Here is an 18762-nt window from a genome sequence, read left to right as displayed (position 1 = left end):
CGACGATCATCCGGCATCACTTAGTGGATTTTCTTCGCAGTTTCTGGAGTTGTCACCTCATTTGGTCGACCAATGTGATTCTCGTCTTGACAGCTCGTACGGACCCGTTTAAAATCTGCTACCCAATATTTTACTGTTGTGAATGAAGGAGTAAACTCACTCGGAGTAGAATCCAGTTCAGCATTTATATTGGTTGGACAGAGGCCTTTCAAATAAAAGTATTGTATCACATAACCATGGCCAATTTCTTCATTTTCACAAATTCACTGAAAACATTCACTATTAATGGCTGCCAAACAAATACTAAATAATATAGCATCTTCAAACTTGAAACATATGCTTTATTGATTGCATACTTACTAATACAATGAGCCCATATAACTCACATCTATAAGCGACTGGAAGCTAGCCCATATAACTCCCATCTATAAAGGCGGCGATAGGGATAAACCAACCAATTACCGACCCATTTCTTTAACATCGATCTCTTGTAAAATATTGGAACACATTATTGTCACTAACATTATGAGATTTCTTGATAGTAGGAAAATACTAATCCACAACCAGCACGGATTTAGGAAAAGCAGATCTTGCGAAACACAACTTGGTCTCTTCATTCACGATATACTTAGATCGGGAGAAAACAACACACAAGTCGATGCGGTATTCCTGGATTTCAAAAAAGCCTTCGACAAAGTCCCACACAATAAATTTTTACATAACCTTAAATACTATGGGATCAATGAGAAAATAATTAATTGGATTAGAGACTTCTTGTCAAACCGCAAACAAATAGTAGTCATAGATGGGTTGTGCTCAACGGATAGAGATGTAACTTCGGGCGTCCCCCAGGGAAGTGTAATAGGGCCTCTTCTGTTCTTAATATACATAAATGACTTAAGCACACACGTTAGTAGCAATCTAAGGTTATTTGCTGACGACACGGTGGTGTACAGGGAAATAAGGAGCCAACTAGATCGTGAGCTACTCTCTAGAGACTTAGATAATATCTCGGAATGGTGCAATAAATAGGGATTAACACTTAATATAGATAAATGTTCAATTTTGAAATTTTGGAATAAAGGAAGCGAGGAACAGGATATAAACTACAAAATAGAGGGTTCAGTATTGACTACGGCAAATCAAGTTAAATATTTGGGGGTTGTTCTAACACCACACCTTTCATGGGGAGCACATATCAGGACAATATGCGGATCAGCTTTAAAGAAACTTGGCTTCATTAAACGGGTGGTGGGGAAATGTAATGAAAAAGTTAAAGAGAGGTGTTATTTTGCTCTAGTTAGACCTCATTTGGAATATGCCGCAAGTATTTTTTACATGTTGGATCCAAAGACATCAAAAGTGCCAAATCTGATGACCACGTAACCGGTTATATATGGGACCTGTGTACCGCTGCCAAATCAAAGTTTAGTAATGCAAAAATTGTAGTGACAGGTATTATTCAAAGAAGAGACGTGAACTACAAAAGAATCAGATATGTAAATGAAGGCATAGAATGGGTGGGTGACAAAATGGGGGTTACCTTCATTGATCCTAATTGTCGAATAAGTGACTATCACCTGGGACGGGATGGTATTCAGTTGAATAGAAAAGGATCATTTTTATTCGCGGAATTGTTAAACGAAGTTGTAGAGAAGATCACCAAACGGGGAAACTACTAAAGGAAACCAGAGATGTTCACCGGACCTGCAAAGAGAGCGGAGTTGAGCCAAATGCCGATCCAGGAAGTGACATACCAGGCAGTAATGGGTTCATGCAAGGTAAGGGCTTAAAAGTTCTTCAGGTCAACTGTCGCAGCATAATCAATAAGCGGGATGATTTTCAGACCTTGGTTGAGGTCAGCGAGGCTGACATTGTAATAGGAACGGAATCTTGGTTGAGTAGTGACGTCTTCTCGAATGAAATCTTTCCGAAAGGCTTTACAATATACCGCCGAGACCGAGATACGAGAGGAGGGGGTGTTTTTATCTGCGTTAAGGAAGGCCTTCGTAATGTACTAGAATGGTCCGATAAGGACCATGAAATGATCTGCGTAAAATTATTAAGCGAGAATAACAAAAACTTCTTAAACATTATTGCAGTTTATAGAAAACCCACCGATGGCCTCCAGGTAATAGAGGCCCTTGCCGCCTCGTGCGCGGAAAACCCAGGTAGTCGAACCCTAATAGCGGGGGACCTTAACCTCCCCAACGTTCATTGGAGTAGCCCCACGGCAAGAGGTGGCAAAGCCCAAGAGCTCGCTAATCGTCTCATTCAAAGAGAGGGTTTTACCCAAGTTGTAAACAAGCCCACAAGGGAGGGGAACATCCTTGATGTGTTTCTAGCTAGACCATACAATATGTTCTCGGAAGGAGAGGTAATTCTTGGTATAAGCGACCACTCAGCGGTATGTATCAATATTCAATGGGAATTCCGGGTACCCGAGAATAGGGTAGTAAGAAATTCGGTGTGGAGATACAGCAAAGGAGATAGCAATGGGTTTCGTACCTTGTTGAAGGAACGTTTTCAGGACTGGGCTTGTACAGGGGGAACTGTAAACGACATCTGGATCAGTTTCAAAGACATTGTCAACGAAGGGCTGGAAAAATTCGTTCCAAAAATGACTCTCAAAAGTAACACCGACCCCGAGTACTATAACTGCGCAATAAAAAAACTAAAGAGAAAGGCTAGGAGGAGTCACTCTATGATCAAGTATGGGAACCCATATCTGTGCAAATATAAATCGATAGTAAAAGAACTGAATAGGGAAAAGAGGGTAGCAAAAGAAGAATACTTAGTGAACATTCTCACTAAAAACGATACAAATAAATTTTACAAATACTTAAGAAGACGAAAAAACAGCCAGGTGAAGGTAGGCATGATCCAAACCCAAGGGGGCGACATTATAACAGATGATGAAGGGAAAGCAAATGAGCTCAACAAGTGGTATGGAAGTGTGTTTAGCAAGGATTTCAGTGGAAACCTCCCCCCACGTGTTTTTCATGTTTGTGAAGGGGAGAACGTATTATGTCCGGGTGAACTAGTCATCACACCTTCAAAGAGTAATATTGTTATTCCTAAGTATATGAAGATCTGTGACCGCGAAGTTATGGACAAAGTAAAAAAGCTTAAAGTCAACAAATCGATTGGCCCTGACAACATCTCTGGAGACGCACTCAAATTAGGGTCAGAGGCAATGATACCGTATCTGCGCACCATTTTTAACATTACGTTAAATAATCATCAAATCCCCGATGATTGGAGGAAGGCTTATGTAATACCAATTTTTAAGGGTGGGACCAATAGCAGTGTAGAGAACTATCGCCCGATTAGCCTAACGTCTGTAACCTGTAAACTAATGGAGAAGAAGGTCGCAAAATATCTACGTGACTTCTGGGAGGATAAGGACTGGCTATTTAAATACCAACATGGCTTTCGCAAAGGGTACTCATGCGAAACCCAACTACTTGGACTCTGCCAGGAAATATCAGACTGCTTAGACAAAGGTAAAGAAATAGATGCAGTTATACTCGACTTCTCAAAAGCCTTCGACAGGGTTCCCCATGACAGATTGTTAGATAAAATTGGAAAACTAAATATTGATAAAAGAGTACTACTATGGACGAAGGCCTTCCTACAAGATAGAACCCAGCAGGTTCGTGTTGGGCACAAAATCTCAGAAGAAACCCGCGTCACATCCGGAGTACCTCAGGGTAGCGTGCTTGGTCCTCCTCTGTTTCTTTGTTACGTGAATGACCTTGCGGAATGTGTCAATTCCAAAATACGATTGTTCGCTGATGACTATATACTCTATAGGGAAATCAGCAGCAGCAGTGATCGCGACGTTCTGCAGGGTGACATAGATAACGTGGCTAATTGGATCAAAATCAACAAAATGGAGATAAACATTGCAAAAACTATCCACATCTCATTCTCCAAAAGGAAGGCAGGTGAGGGAAGGGTATATAAAATAATGGGAGAAACGATTGTAACAAAAGATAATTGTAAATATCTAGGGGTACACCTAAGTAAAGACTTAGGGTGGGGACTTCACACAGATTATGTGGTAGGCAAGGCCTTTAAATCGCTCCACTGGGTCATGCGGAGCCTCAAAGGAAGCACTAAATCAACTAAAGAATTGGCCTACAAAACAATTGTAAGGCCTATTGTCGAATATGCGACCACAGTATGGGATCCCTTTGAAATAGGGCATGTGAAAAAATTAGAAGCAGTGCAAAGGAAGGCTGCCAGGTACGTTTTAGGGCGACATAGGCAGACCGACAGTGTAAGTGACATGCTAGGCTCACTAGGATGGGGGTCACTAAAGAACAGACGGAAGCTGAATAGACTGTGTGCCATTTTTAAAATATTGAAAGCTGACGGAGGCTGGAAAGAACTGAACGAGAGTGTAAATAAGCCATGTTATCTCGGCAGGAATGATCACCCGCTTAAAATCAAATACATGCCCCAAAGGACAAACACCGCCAAGTTTTCGTTCCTAAATATGGGAATCAAAGAGTGGAACCAGCTGCCTGATGAACTCTTTAAGCCCTTACCCAAAAGCATTAAATCATTTAGGCGTGAATGCAAAAGGTATACATGATGGGATTGTTAAATGACACTATTTAATGGCGACTATTTAATGACACTGTGATATGTTTTAAGAATGACTACTGTTTGTTATATCATGTCATTGCCACCCGGCTTATCGCCTAACAGCAATGTATCCCAAATAAATAAATAAAAAATATTTGGGATCCGTGGGAGAAAATTTGGCAAAAAGAATTAGATAAAGTCCAGAGAAAATCCGCTAGATTCGTTAAAAATTGTTATGATAAGAACACAAGTGTGACATGTCTCTTAGGAGATTTAGGCTGGGAACCACTTGAAGTACGGAGAGAACAAGCGAGGCTTAGACTTTTAGAAAGGTTCAGAACAAACGAGTTTAAATATGACACTGAAGGAATTATAATGGCCCCACACTACTTAGGTAGATCAGACCACAAAGATAAACTAAGGGAGATAGATTCCAGGACAGATAGGTACAAATACTCATTCTTTCCCCGAACAATCAGAAATCATAATAGTAAGAAACCGAAGTCATTTCAGAAATATTAAAAACGTTGAATTTACAAGTCGGAACAAAATTAAACACTATAGAGATGTTAGGTATACTTTCAGGTGCATGTGTATGTTAGTTGGTAGTTCGAGTGTTTGCATGTGTGTGGGGTGTAAGTGTTCATGCATGAATGTATGCCATGTTTTTTTTATATACGAGGGTCATCCGGAAAGTAGTACCCGTTCGTGCCGCATGAAGTGCTGACGACGCGAGTAGCCGCTGGACGAGGTCAGATAGCTTCAGTGGCTTGTCTGCCTTCTCTGAGCCAAGTTGCGTGACGCTAGCATTGCCTGTGTTGTTTCTGTGATTGTTTACAATGTTTAAAAAAATTGAGAACGCCGCCAGTTGTGAAGTGAGGGCAGTGATTAAATTCCTCAATGCAAGAAACGTTCGCCCATGTGATATTCATCGCCAATTAAAGGAGGTGTATGGAGACAATGTAATGGACGAGTCGTCTGTTCGGCGGTGGTGTCGCAACTTCAACATGGGGAGGGGGAACACACACGACGATGAGCGTTCGGGGAGACCGTCTGTCATTACAGACCAACTGGTGAGCTCAGTTGACGAATTCGTGAGGAACGATCGGCGCGTCACAATTGATGACATCTGTGAGCATTTTCCCAATGTTTCTCGAACAATTGTTCATGAAATTGTTAAACACCATCTGCATTATGCAAAAATTTGTGCAAGATGGGTCCCTCGCGTATCTCAATGAGCTGGCGGCGAAGGACTATGCAGCAGGAATACAGAAACTTGTCACACGTTATGACAAATGCCTTAATTTGCTTGGAGATTATGTTGAGAAGTAGTTTAAAGTATCCTCTTTCAAATAAAATTTTTTATGTTTGTTAATATTTACTTTTGTGTCTTTATTTCACGAACGGGTACTACTTTCCGGATGACCCTCGTATGATTTTGTGGTTATTGCATGCGGTTTTTTTTTCTTTTTCTTTTCTTAATTACGGGAGGTGTCCTAACACCCCCCGCCACACGCCCTTGCGGCGGCTTGCGGGGTATTAAGTAGATGTAGATGTAGATATTTTTCAAACAACTACCGCCATCTCCAGGTCAGGTCAGGTACTTCTGGGACCATCCCCGTATTTCATCTCTTTACATACCATAATTGCACTTTTCTAATTTCTAGAGATTTCAATGGATTTGTTCATTCACTTTTGAGTTAAAAAATCACCAGTCTTTAGGTTTTGCTAAGGTGAAACTTGGAGGAAAGTTCAATAAATATATCCAACAAACAATAGAACAATTACTCGGATGATATAATTCATCCTATTGGGCCATTTTCCCACCAATAACTAGATTATTACTATTTTAGTAATCTCCTGTTAAAGGTAATTTTGAATGGGTACACTCCAAACAACAATGGATTTCTTTGTCTCCCCTAAAGAAACACAACCTGATATCAGGTATTACAATATATCCTTCTTTATTTCCGAATACTTTATTACTACCTTAATTCCATTCATCATTCCTAATCTTTTCTAACCCCTTCCTCACTTACCCAACGTTCAACCTTCTATTAATATACCATTGCCAAACAAAATTGTATGCATCCACCTTTCTAGCTTCCTTTACATTTCTCCTAACAGTCCCCTCTTCTTCTCTATCATACCTAGTACTTTATTGCTTGTTTTCCTTATTGTCCATTTCAACTTAACCTATACTCCTCCACACCCACAGTTCAAAACTTTCCAATCTATGCCTATCATCTTTTTCAATGACCATATTTTTGTACCATACATAACCATGATCCATATCAAAGTTTCCAATCTTTTGTTATAACCTTGACCTATCACCCACATTATAAATTCACTCTTACTTATGACAGCTTCTTTTTCTAACAAGATTCTTCTTCCTGTCATGACCACTTTGACCATTTTGGTCCATAACAATTCCAAGATAGGTAAATACTTCCATTTGTTCTAGTTGAAATCATATTTAAATGTAACTTGGGCTTCTTTACTGAAACCCTCAAAACATTTGCTCTGGTTACATTGATTCTCAACTCATACTTATCACATGGATTTTCCAATGCTTGGAGAAATGATTGTAACCCCTTAGCTGACCGGTAAACTAAACCTTAACCAATAGCAAACCTGGCTGATTTTATGGATTCCCCTCCGACTTCCATTCATACCTCCAGTTCTTCCCATGTCACTTTAATCATTTCCTCCACATATACGTTGAACAGCACCGGTGATAATGAACAACCCTGCCTTAAACTTCTTCCTAACTCTACCCATTCAGACTCTCCATCCACCACTTGCACCTGAGCACTATGAGACATGTACAGACTGCACATAAGTCTCCCATCCCTCCAATCTACTCCTATTTTCTGCAATACATTTATTTATTCTATCCGATTTCCTGCATCAAATACCTTTTCAAAATCTATGAAAGAGACAAATAAACCCTGAGTGTATTCTATCATCCTCTCTATTATGACCTCATTACTGCTATGGCATCACTAGTACCTCTCCCCTTTCTGAAACAAAACTGATCACCTAAGTTTGAAGCACAGCTGATCACCTAAGATATCATTTTCTGTGTTCTCCATTCTCTTATCGATTATACTATGTATCACTTTATCTGGGAGAAAAATCAAACTTATTCCTCTATAGTCATCACATATTGTTGAATTTCCATTTTTGCATTCCAGGGATAGAAATTAACAATGAGTCCACTGTTTCCTAACTCTTATATAATTCAGTGGGAATGTAATCTACAACCAGCCTTCATTTATTTCAATTCACTAAATGCCCTCTGTAGCTCACAATCAAGTACACTAGGACCTTAGCTGTCCCATATATGTCATATTTTCTTTCTGTCTAATAGGATGGAGATAAATTGATAATAAGATAATTTGTTTATTTAACCGGAGTGAGATGTAGGCATTCACCCTTCATAACCTTCTTGGCTTCATCCCTCATCCCAGGCAGCAGGGTTTCCAACCAATCCTTTCTACCCTAAACTTGACTACCACCACATTGGTAAAAATCTCCTTCTCCCTTCTCTCAAAACAAATTTGTACCCAACCCTCTGTCTACATGCAACATGTTACACAACCAGTGGAGTTAGCAATGTTGTGGTTCAAAAGCATTCTGGTAGATTAGAAAGATAGAACAATGTCTTATTTGTCGAACACACAAGCTCAAAAGGAAAAAACTTGTATTTGTACCAATGTACTTGTAAGAAGAAATTTTTGCTTTATTTTAGAACTATTTAGTATTTTCCAGTCATGTGATACCATTTGCTATTTAAACACTGTAATCAGAGGGGCATTCTTTTAACCTAATTTAAATTTGCTTGATGGTTTTGTACAATATACATTTAGAAATAAAAGTTAAATATGGATACACATCATTCCTGATAAAGTTTAGAAATAATGCTAATTCAGTTAAGTAATCACTAGTTTTTATTTCTCATTTTAGTAAACATAAGCTGCTAATTTTTGAAAAAGTGAATGCTTATTTTGCCAGGTGTTGGTAATCACAAACATACTACCTTGATCAAAAAGTTCCCGGAATAACCACCGTGTGGCGCTCCCATCGTTCCGATTTGAGTTCTGTTTTTTTGTTAAATTGGTACATCTGTTGTTGATATTCCCTTTAAATCTTAGTGTCATAACTTGACATTTGCAAAAGTTACGTAGCCAAGAGTACATCTATCTCTGTGTGTGTTGGCGATTTTTTACAATTGCAGAAATGGATTTAAATTTGCAACAACGAACTTGTATTAAATTTTGCGTAAAAAACGGATTTAGTGGCGCACGGACGTTGGAAATGTTGGAAAAGTGTTTCGGCAACGATTCTCGAAAAAAAACGGTCGTTTACCAGTGGCACGAGCGGTTCAGAAGTGGTCGTGAGTCAATCGAAGATGATGAACGCAGTGGCAGACCATCGACATCGAAAGTCGGTGAAAAAATTGATTAAATTAACCATCAGAGAAATAGCGGAGGACTTGAACATTGCCTATGGATCCGCCCAAGACATTGTGGTTAATGATTTGGGTTTCCGTCGTGTAGCAGCAAAGTTGGTGCCAAAAGACCTCAATTTCATGCAAAAAAGAGACCGTGTTGACGTCGCAAAAGACATGATTTGCGAGGCTGAATCCGATCCCACATTCATCAAAAGGATCATTACTGGAGACGAGACGTGGGTTTATGAGTACGACACGCAATCCAGACATCAGGCAAGTGAATGGCGTTCACCAAATGAGCCGAGACCAAAAAAACCACGTCGTTTTCAGTCAAGAAAGAAGGCAATGCTGACGGTTTTCATGGATTACAACGGTGTAGTGCATCATGAATTTTTGCCAGAAGGCCAGACAGTAAACAAAGAGTATTATTTGGGCGTTATGAGACGTTTGCGTGAAGCAATTCGCCGAAAGAGACCAGAAATGTGGGCAGAAAACTCGTGGATTTTGCACCATGATAACGCACCGTCGCACAGTGCTATCATTATTCGTAATTTTTTGACGAAAAATGCAACAAATACCATCCAACAGCCACCGAATTCACCTGATTTGGCTCCCTGTGACTTCTTTCTGTTCAATCGAGTTAAAAAACCATTACGGGGAACGCGTTTTAGCAGCCGAGAGGAAGTAATGGAAAAATCGCAGGAAGCACTGATGGACATACCGAAAACCGAATATAAAAAATGTTTCGAGGATTGGATCAAGCGCTGGCATAAGTGTGTTGCAGTCGATGGGGATTACTTTGAAGGGGACAATATAGATTTAGATGAATAAACTTGTATTTTTAATTTTCTGAATACATTCCGGGAAATTTTTGATCAAGGTAGTAGTTTCTAACACCAAATTTTCTCTTTTCATAATTATGTTTAGAAAAACAAATAAACATGTACATATTCATTTGTACATTTTTTAATGTTACAAATGATTTGGCTTACTTATTGTGGATAAATTGATCTTACACTTTAAAAAATTACTTAAAAAGAAATATAAATTTATTTTCTCATTAAACATTGACTGTAATGTATTTCTTTTGAATTAAATATGCGGCAGCACACACTAATATTTCTCTATTAAGTGAAAGAAAAGGATTTCACTTTCATTTTTCATAAATTGAAAAAATAATTCTTCTGGAGTATTCAGATTCCAGGTTTATGCCAATCCAGGACTTACCTCCTGAAAAGAGTCTGTTGCCGTGTCCAACCACGAGTGCCCTTACGTCATGATCATAGAGTCTCCTCGGGTAAGTCCGGACCCACGTAGAAACTAAATCACTTTTCTCTGCTGCATCACCCAAAACATAATCCTTCTCTTTTAAGCCTGAGCGCATGTTAACCTTTTCAAAGCTAAAAATAAGAGGATCGACACCTGAAAAGGAAAAGCTGTGAATTAAGTATTGCATATATTTAAACCTTTAAGATAAAAATGAAGGGAGTCATCAATCAGAGTTCATTACAAAGGTCAAAGAAGAGAACAAACACTGACACAGCTCCTCCTTGTAAACGGAGTGTGTGTGTGTGAGTGGGTTACTGTGGCCCACGAGCCCAAATGAGAGAGTGAGTACAATTTTTGCACAAGATTGTGAGGGCCCGGGTTTGAATCCCAGAGGCAGCAGATATTTTACAGTGGTATCCTAATCCCTACTTAACGTGCTTTGTAGAGAGCACTTTGACTGAGTACAACGTGTGGACCCCTTGGCGCCTATCGACGAGAGTAGGCTAATGCCATCGCCAGGTTTCTTTCCACTCTTCCTTTCCCATCCATCCCCAATGGTGCAAATGACCTTCGCTGTCGGTTGCCTGCCCTAAAACTACTATTATGATTGTGTTCTTCATCTCACTTGTTTTCATATTCTCATCCACCCACCCTCTCTCTTGAACCCACAGAATGACAAGGACAGCCATCATAATCATTGATTTCAACGTTATAGTAGTGCATCATCTATATCCTTAACAATTTCATGATAATTAATCATACATATTACTTTTTTCCTGATTCACTAGTTGCCATGAATGGACTTTATTTCATTTAATGACACAACAAAAACCATATCACACTTGAAAAGATATACATGCTTGCAATAACCCGTTCAGTTTTTACCTAAAAAAATTTACATGATTTAGTCAAGGTAAACTTGTGATTTTTGCAAACACAATATGCATTTAGGAATAAATATATTTTACCTGAACAATAGACAGTCTTACTGTCATCTGATAGGCACAGTGTCAATATGTCAGCTTTGTGGCTCTGGTAAGATTTGATGTTACAACCAATTTTAGCATCCCAAAAGCTGAGTTTTCCTCTGAAAAAAAATGATGGAAATTATGAAGAGCAATTTTTTTCAATTAACACTAACAATTTTGGTAGATATTACCACCAAAGTATTCATCATATTGAATACATGAAAATCAACTAAATTCTGCCAGTGTTGCTTGAAAATTTTTAATTTCCAACATTGTGAAGGTTTAGAAGCTTTATTTATGCCATGCATAGAATATAAATATATTGAAAATTTGATGCAAATTTTCATGCAATGTGCATGCTTTTGATTACTAGGGCAAATGCAAATGTTTACCAATTAATAAAAGGGATTCATTACAATTTGGAAACATACATACATAAAATTGGAACAGTAACTGTAAAAATATCACCCCATTTATATGATAAACACCTATAATAAGAATGAAAATAAGGATTTTGTTCTTTTGAATTCAATGCTTTTGATTTAAACATCATCAATCATTCTTCCTCAAAAGAAAAATATGTATACATGTTAAATATAATATAAGAGAAAATAAGACCCCATTTTATATTATAAACATCATATGGATAAAAAGAAGCCCATTATGATAAATATCATTGACCTAACTAATCAACACTTATGGAAATCCTCGTCAATTTAATCTAGTTATTTCTCTAAAATTCTAGAATTCACTCCCAAGGTATAAAAACAAGTCAACATCTATGAATATTTTTTATTCATTAGATATTGTTCTCTTTTGTGTATTTTTCTATTTTATTGATTTATACACAATGTCCTTCAATGCATTATCTTTCTTCCCAAAAAAATTTGCTTCTATAACTAGTTCTTTGCTATTATTGTATTCCCACCACTTAGAACTCACTGTGTATTCAAATTCAGACAACAATTTTTTCAATGTACATATACTGTTTTTACAAAAACACTAGAATTTCAAGGATTTGAAAGAAAGAATTGTAGGTAAATTTATTTTTTCCCGTGTTTCATTCCTTGCTCTTCCGCACAATGTTTTCTAGTATTCCTATTTCAAAATAACTTTGTACTTATAGAATTTGAAGCTGACAGAAAGATTAAAAAACTTAACTTTTCTTTAACTGCACTAATTTGTAGAGTATTCCAAAGAACACTGCTGTTTAAAAAATACCAGAAACCTACCTTGAATCTCCAGATATGACTGTGAAATCATCGGCAAAAGCCACACACCAAACAATTGTATCCTCAGCAGCATTATTTCTTCCAGTGGTCATTCGGTGTATGGCATGACCTGTTTCTACACTCCAAACTCTAACAGCACCAATGGACCCACTAGCCAAAAACTTACCAGATGGATCAAATGATAAGCTGAGTATTCGACCTGAAATCATTGACAAAGAGTTGGAAATTAACAAAATTAAACTTTTAGTCAAAAACTGGACGTAAAACAATTTTCCCTTTAGATTTTACAATGAGTAATTTATTCAGTTTCATATGACTTACAGCTTATGATATTTTTAATATCAATTTTGCATTAATTAACTCAACTGCGTAATGCATTTAGAGAAAGATTGAATCGATATTAATCCTACACTAAACAAAATAAAATGATATATCTACCCAAATCAATAGATTCAATAATAAAATAATGAAATCAGCATGAATATTAAGGAGTGAGTTTTAATGCCAGGGTTCTTACCTTCCTGTTTGTCCAAAAGCTTTTCCAAAAGGAGACTTTCTTCATAAGGTTTTAAAATATTTATGTACCCTTCCTCAGTACCCGCCTTTAAGGAAAGAGAAAATAAACATATGCTATTTCAATACAACTGTTTAACTATAATAATTATACACAGCATTGAAAGATTAAAATATGTAACACTTATACATGAATTTACAAGCTTGCATGTATACATACTCATGCATATGTGGTGAAACCCCATTTTAGCATAATCTAAATTTTCCTGAAATTTACAACATTGCTGTAGCATCCCATACCATTCTTATTTTTTTTCCACACAGGCGGAACCCCATAATTGCATGATTTCCTTTCCAGTTTTCCATTATTTTTGGGATGAAAAAATTTCACATTTTAAAACAATTACTCAGGTACTCGGGGGAATCCAAAAATAACCAGATTGAAAGCATGCAGCCGTTTCTAGGCATAGTAGAGAATTCTTCCACTAGTTAGTTATAGAAGAAACCTTCCCAAATCAGTTGTCTAAGGGGTGCCTGCATAAGAGTTTAACATTTGACCATAGTGCTGTTTTTCTTAACTGTTCTCAAATGGCAAATTTAAAGAACAAAGAGTATGTTTTAAATGTTGCTTCCTGCTTGAAAAAAACAGCAACAGAGCTTTCAAGGAGGATGCTATGAGCCAAACAAGTTTTTGAGTGGTTGGATGCTTAGTGGTTTGGATGAGAAGAGTGTTTAAGATCTTGCTCATTCTGGATATCCTTTATCATCTCAGAACAATAAAAACTTAGAAAAAAATCAACAAGGGTCGTCATTTCAAAATCGACAAAATTTTTGAACAGACATGAGTGAGTGCTTTGCCAACGTATTTGACTTTGGATTTGCAAATGAGACTTGTTGCAGCCAAGTTTGTTCCTTGCCTGCTCACAGGATCAGAAAACCATTCATCTGAATTGGAATTGCGCACCAGAAATTTGTACCCAAATAGAAGTTTTTGTCAAACTACTGACAAACACTTTTATTTGGAAGTTTTAAGACATTTGCGGGAGAATATATAGAGGAAACGTCGGGAACTCTGGCGATCAGGTGACTGGCTCCTCCATCATGACAATGCCCCTGCATACACGATCTTGTCTGTGAACTGCTATTTGGGCTCTCAGGTGGACTATCATTCCATACCCTCCGTATTCACCAGACGTAGCCCCATGTGACTTTTTTCTATTCCAGAGAATGAAAATAAACCTAAAAGGGAAGCATTCCAATGATGTGGATACTAAAAACAGCTTCATGTGGGCACTGGACGATATCAAAGTTGAAGAGTTCCTGAGGTGCTTCAAAGTGGGAAAGGAGATGTGCAGTGCATCGACTCTAATGGAGAATACTTTAAAGAAGACCGAGAGAATGTTGTAAAAAAGTTCATAAATTAATTTTTCAGAACTTAAGTCTGGTTATTTTTGGGTCCCCATTTATATAACAGCCTTTGTATAAAACTTTTTTTGACTTTGCTCGAGCGTATCCACCTAACAAAGACAAGAGAGAGCAGTAATATGAACGATTTTAGCAAATAATTTGAAATGGCGGGCAGTAGTGACCAATTTGAGAACTACTTGAACTTGTAACCTCAGTCTGCCAGGAATAGAATCACAATATTATTATTTTTTCTCACCTGGCAATCAGGATACAATAAAACAAGAGGTCCACTGTATATGAGAAGTCACAAAGTACATAGAAATACGTAAAACAAACACACTACATAGAAATATGTAAAAATAACATTGCATTATACAGAAGTAAGTAAAAATTTACAAAAAGGGTCATAACACGGAATATTATTTTGCAGAATAGAACTCCTTCCATGTATTCCTTAAGTTTTACTTTAAGACTAACAACACTTTCTAATTCTTTCACTGATTGAGGTAAATTATTAAATAATTTTACGGCAATTGTTTTGGGTCCACCTCGTAAAGCTTTGGTTCTTACACATGTGTAATGGATATCTTTTGTACCTCTTTTATATAACTGTTATAACCATGTGAGTCACTGTTTAGTGTGAAGCAGATCATGTTTCTTTTAACATTATTAGTTAAGCTTAGAATATATATGAATCGGAGGGGAAGTAATCTAAGCCCTTGAAAATTGGCTGGGATGGGGAATGATATGGTTTCTCAGAGGCAATCCACAATACTATATTCTGAAGCTTAAATACCTTCTGTGATACTTATGTGTATGTAATGTATTCTGTGATTCAAGTTATGAAATAAATGCATTGTACAACTAAAAGTTAGGTATATATTCTATTGTTTCAGGCTTCACTTCGTGTAAGTATTTAATATCCATTACTAAAAAAGAAAGAAAGACTCGTACTTTTCCACAGATTTTATTATACAGTACAATGCGTTTCACCAACTTGCGGCATCATCAGGTACAAATTTGCAAAACAGAGTGGGGGCGGGGAGGGTTGGAAGGATTTGAGAGGGGTGGGGGCTCGCAGGTGCGTTGATGGATTGTTTTGACCATTTCCAGGCTAATTTCTCGGAGAGGAGTGGGGGGTATGGGAATAATTGCTTATTACAAAGTGTCGTGTTGGGGTTCACCAAGTGCCTTCTAATCTCTAATTGCTCGAGAGCGTCCATTTTTAATCCTTTTGGGAGTGTGTGTAATATCTCTGGGACAAAGTCACTGCTGTGGTTGAATTCTAGTAAATGCTTGGCGAAGAGAGAGTTGTTATTCTGATTTTTATGACACCTAGCGTGTTCCTTGACTCGTAACTTGATATTCCTGCCGGTCTGACCGACATAAACGCTGTTGCAATCCTCGCATTTCAGTTTATAAATGCCTGATTTGAGAAGGCTATCCTGGGTGTCTTTTCCATTGGCATGGTTCCTTTTTAATGGCCTACCAGTAAAAACACTGAGCTTCAGGGGGGGAAAATTTCATGAAGGGGTATTATTGTGGTAGAAATATAAAGGCAATTAAAGTGAATGAACTGGATGTTTTACACTACATAATGTCATGGGAGTTAAGGATTCTACAATGTATAACTGCTTTAGAAAGGCAGAATTTCATACTGATGGTGATGAAATTCCATTTGAAATTATTCATGATGATAATGTTACTATGGACAATTAATTCAGTAATCAAGCATATATAAGTGAATATCCTCCTTTCCCTGCTATTTGTGTTTTTCCCGCATTTTACACTTTTTTCTGGGGCCCCTAGAAAAGTGCAAAGAAGGGGTTCTACTGCATGTGTACCATGTGCATGCATGTTTTTCTGATGTGTGCATGGCAAAGGGTTAAAGTGATCAAACTAAGAACTGTTATGAACAATTAATAATATTTTTAATTTATCATGAAGAGGTAACCATTACTACAAATGCATCAGTAAATAAAATATTTACACCCCTTAGTAATTAGAACACAAATAAAACTAGGAATAAAGAGTTGGAAATACAAAGAGATGAAATTATATAATGCATTGAATAAAATTATATGCATAAATATATGATGCATTAAGGACAGCACTCAATGGAAACTTTACTTTGGACACATTAACAAATTGAAAAAGCTTGTATCCCAAATTATACATATACGAGTAGACAAAATTAATAAACAAACCTGGGTGAATAAAAATATGTGATTAATTAAGCTGCACTTTTCTCTAAAATTCTTTGCCATGGGATTAATAACAAGTTTGTAAAACACATTTAGAGTAACTAAAAATCCACTTGGTAGCTTAATAACCCCATTCATTCACCACTCCGATGATTCTAGGAATTGTATACTCTTAGCAAATATTCACCTGCAAAACCAAAGTTGATGGCTGGGATGATGAAGGGAAACAACTAACTAAAAATCAAAATGGGAAGAAGGTATAGAAATATTTGTGGAATCATTTGTGGACATTCTCTGATGTTGGAAGAAATGAGGAAAAACCACTTTTCCACGTAAATTTCTACCCATGAATTTTCTACCCAGGAAACCAACCTGTGATATCCACAGTAGAGGTTGCAAAGCACACAATTAGTTTCAACTTGAAGAAATTCCACCTCTTTTTTTGCCTCTAAAATCCCCCATAACCAAACGGTAAACAGGCAATTGAAATCCTGATAATATACTTACAGCCAAAAGAGTATTGTCCGCAGTAATGTCAAGGCACCAGCATGCACCAGCAGTTACTGAGGTAAACGACTTCATGAAAATAAATACGAAATTAAATAACATTAGACAAAAGTAGAAACACAGTTCATGAACACATAGGCACAATATAGCAACATATGCGAAAAGTGGCTACATTGCATTCATCAAATATCTTTACGGTATATGTAATATTCTCTTAAACTGATACACAAATATCTAAAATTATATTTTAAATTTCCATATAAATTTAAAAGTATCCAATGATAGTTGTCCTAAGTATTTTTTAGAAGACTACAGTGATATAATTTTGGACACAAATATATTCTACTCTTTCAGGCTTCACTTTGTGGAAGTATTTAATATCCATACTAAAAAGACTGCAATTTTCCACAGATTGTTATCATAAGGTACAACGCGTTTCATTGATTTGCGGAATCATCATCAATGCCTTATAATAAAAATCTGTGGAAAAGTACAAAGTCTTTTTGAAGTGAACACAAATATTTGTTATTCAAATAAAAAACATGCATACAGATCACTCCTGACTGGGTGTATTTGCATCTGTTTCAGATTCAAAAGCAAAACAGAATACCAAGTTACAATTTATCAACATGACTAAAAATGCATTAATATCATCTTCATATTATTATGACTACAATATGCATTCATAGTATATATTTTTATAAGTACCTATGTTTATTGCCATACACAATAAAAAAAATTATCACGCAATACCTCATGGAAGTTGTTTATGGCAAAAGATACTTAACCACGGGAGTAATTAATTTAATTTTCCATTAAATTCAGGCGCGTTGTAAGATACTGAAGTGAATGTAAGCAGGGCATTATATTATTAGGTTCAATGGGTATACAGAGTGAGGTTGTATTTTCAGTTCTTGTAACTACATTTATCAGATATTTAAAACCATATAAGACCAATCAGATTCTGGAATATTTTTTTAAAAAATCAATATTCTCGTAAAAATCCGCTTCTAATATACATAAAATCTACCAGCCGTTTTTTCCATGCTAGTTGTAGGACTTATAAATAAAAACATGTGACGAAGCAGCAGTCAAGACAACCTTTCAATGGCAAAACAAAGGTTACGTCTAAAAATTAAAAGTTTACAAGCGCTTTAGCCACATTTTTGCCTACTCCTACGACTAAATTTTCATGTAGGCATAGCTGATCCACAACAACTAGCAATAGCGTTAAAAAAGTGGGTAGCTACGGAATCACTTGGCCTTAGATAATTATCACCAGTGCTTCAAAATATATTAGATGCATCGTAAAACTAAACAATCATCATTCTATTGTGCCAGCATTGAACAATAAGAAACCACAACAACACAGGATTCATCAATGAAAAGTTTGTGTTAATTAAGGGAAAATAAATTTTACCATTAATACCTAAAATTCTTTTAAAAGGAGCGGATATTGAGTAAATGTATGGCGTTAAGTTATTCAACAGGTTTACCATGGGTACTTACGACCTCGAATCGATAGGTTACGTACATAACCAACCGCACAGGGAACCATTTCATCAAATCAATAATGTCAATTGATACTGAATCTCTTGATTATAAATTTC

General features: G+C 36.9%; 1 protein-coding gene across 1 annotated transcript in view; it reads right to left on the bottom strand.

The window, feature by feature from the left end:
• l(3)72Dn (UTP4 small subunit processome component l(3)72Dn) overlaps nucleotides 1-18762 on the bottom strand; it is a 220252-nt gene that overhangs the window by 200942 nt on the left and 548 nt on the right. The window contains exons 3-7 of the mRNA XM_071595474.1: nucleotides 17153-17221; nucleotides 13039-13123; nucleotides 12522-12720; nucleotides 11290-11408; nucleotides 10280-10474 (exon numbers count right to left, since the gene is read on the bottom strand). Coding sequence (XP_071451575.1) covers nucleotides 10280-10474; nucleotides 11290-11408; nucleotides 12522-12720; nucleotides 13039-13123; nucleotides 17153-17221 — 667 coding nt within the window. The remainder of the gene's footprint in view (nucleotides 1-10279; nucleotides 10475-11289; nucleotides 11409-12521; nucleotides 12721-13038; nucleotides 13124-17152; nucleotides 17222-18762) is intronic.

Source organism: Hetaerina americana, unplaced genomic scaffold (assembly GCF_022747635.1).
Source record: "Hetaerina americana unplaced genomic scaffold, ioHetAmer1.1.p SCAF_7, whole genome shotgun sequence".
Taxonomy (NCBI): domain Eukaryota; kingdom Metazoa; phylum Arthropoda; class Insecta; order Odonata; family Calopterygidae; genus Hetaerina; species Hetaerina americana.
Note: the sequence above shows the minus strand (reverse complement) of the source record. Positions and strands in the feature narration are given on the sequence as shown.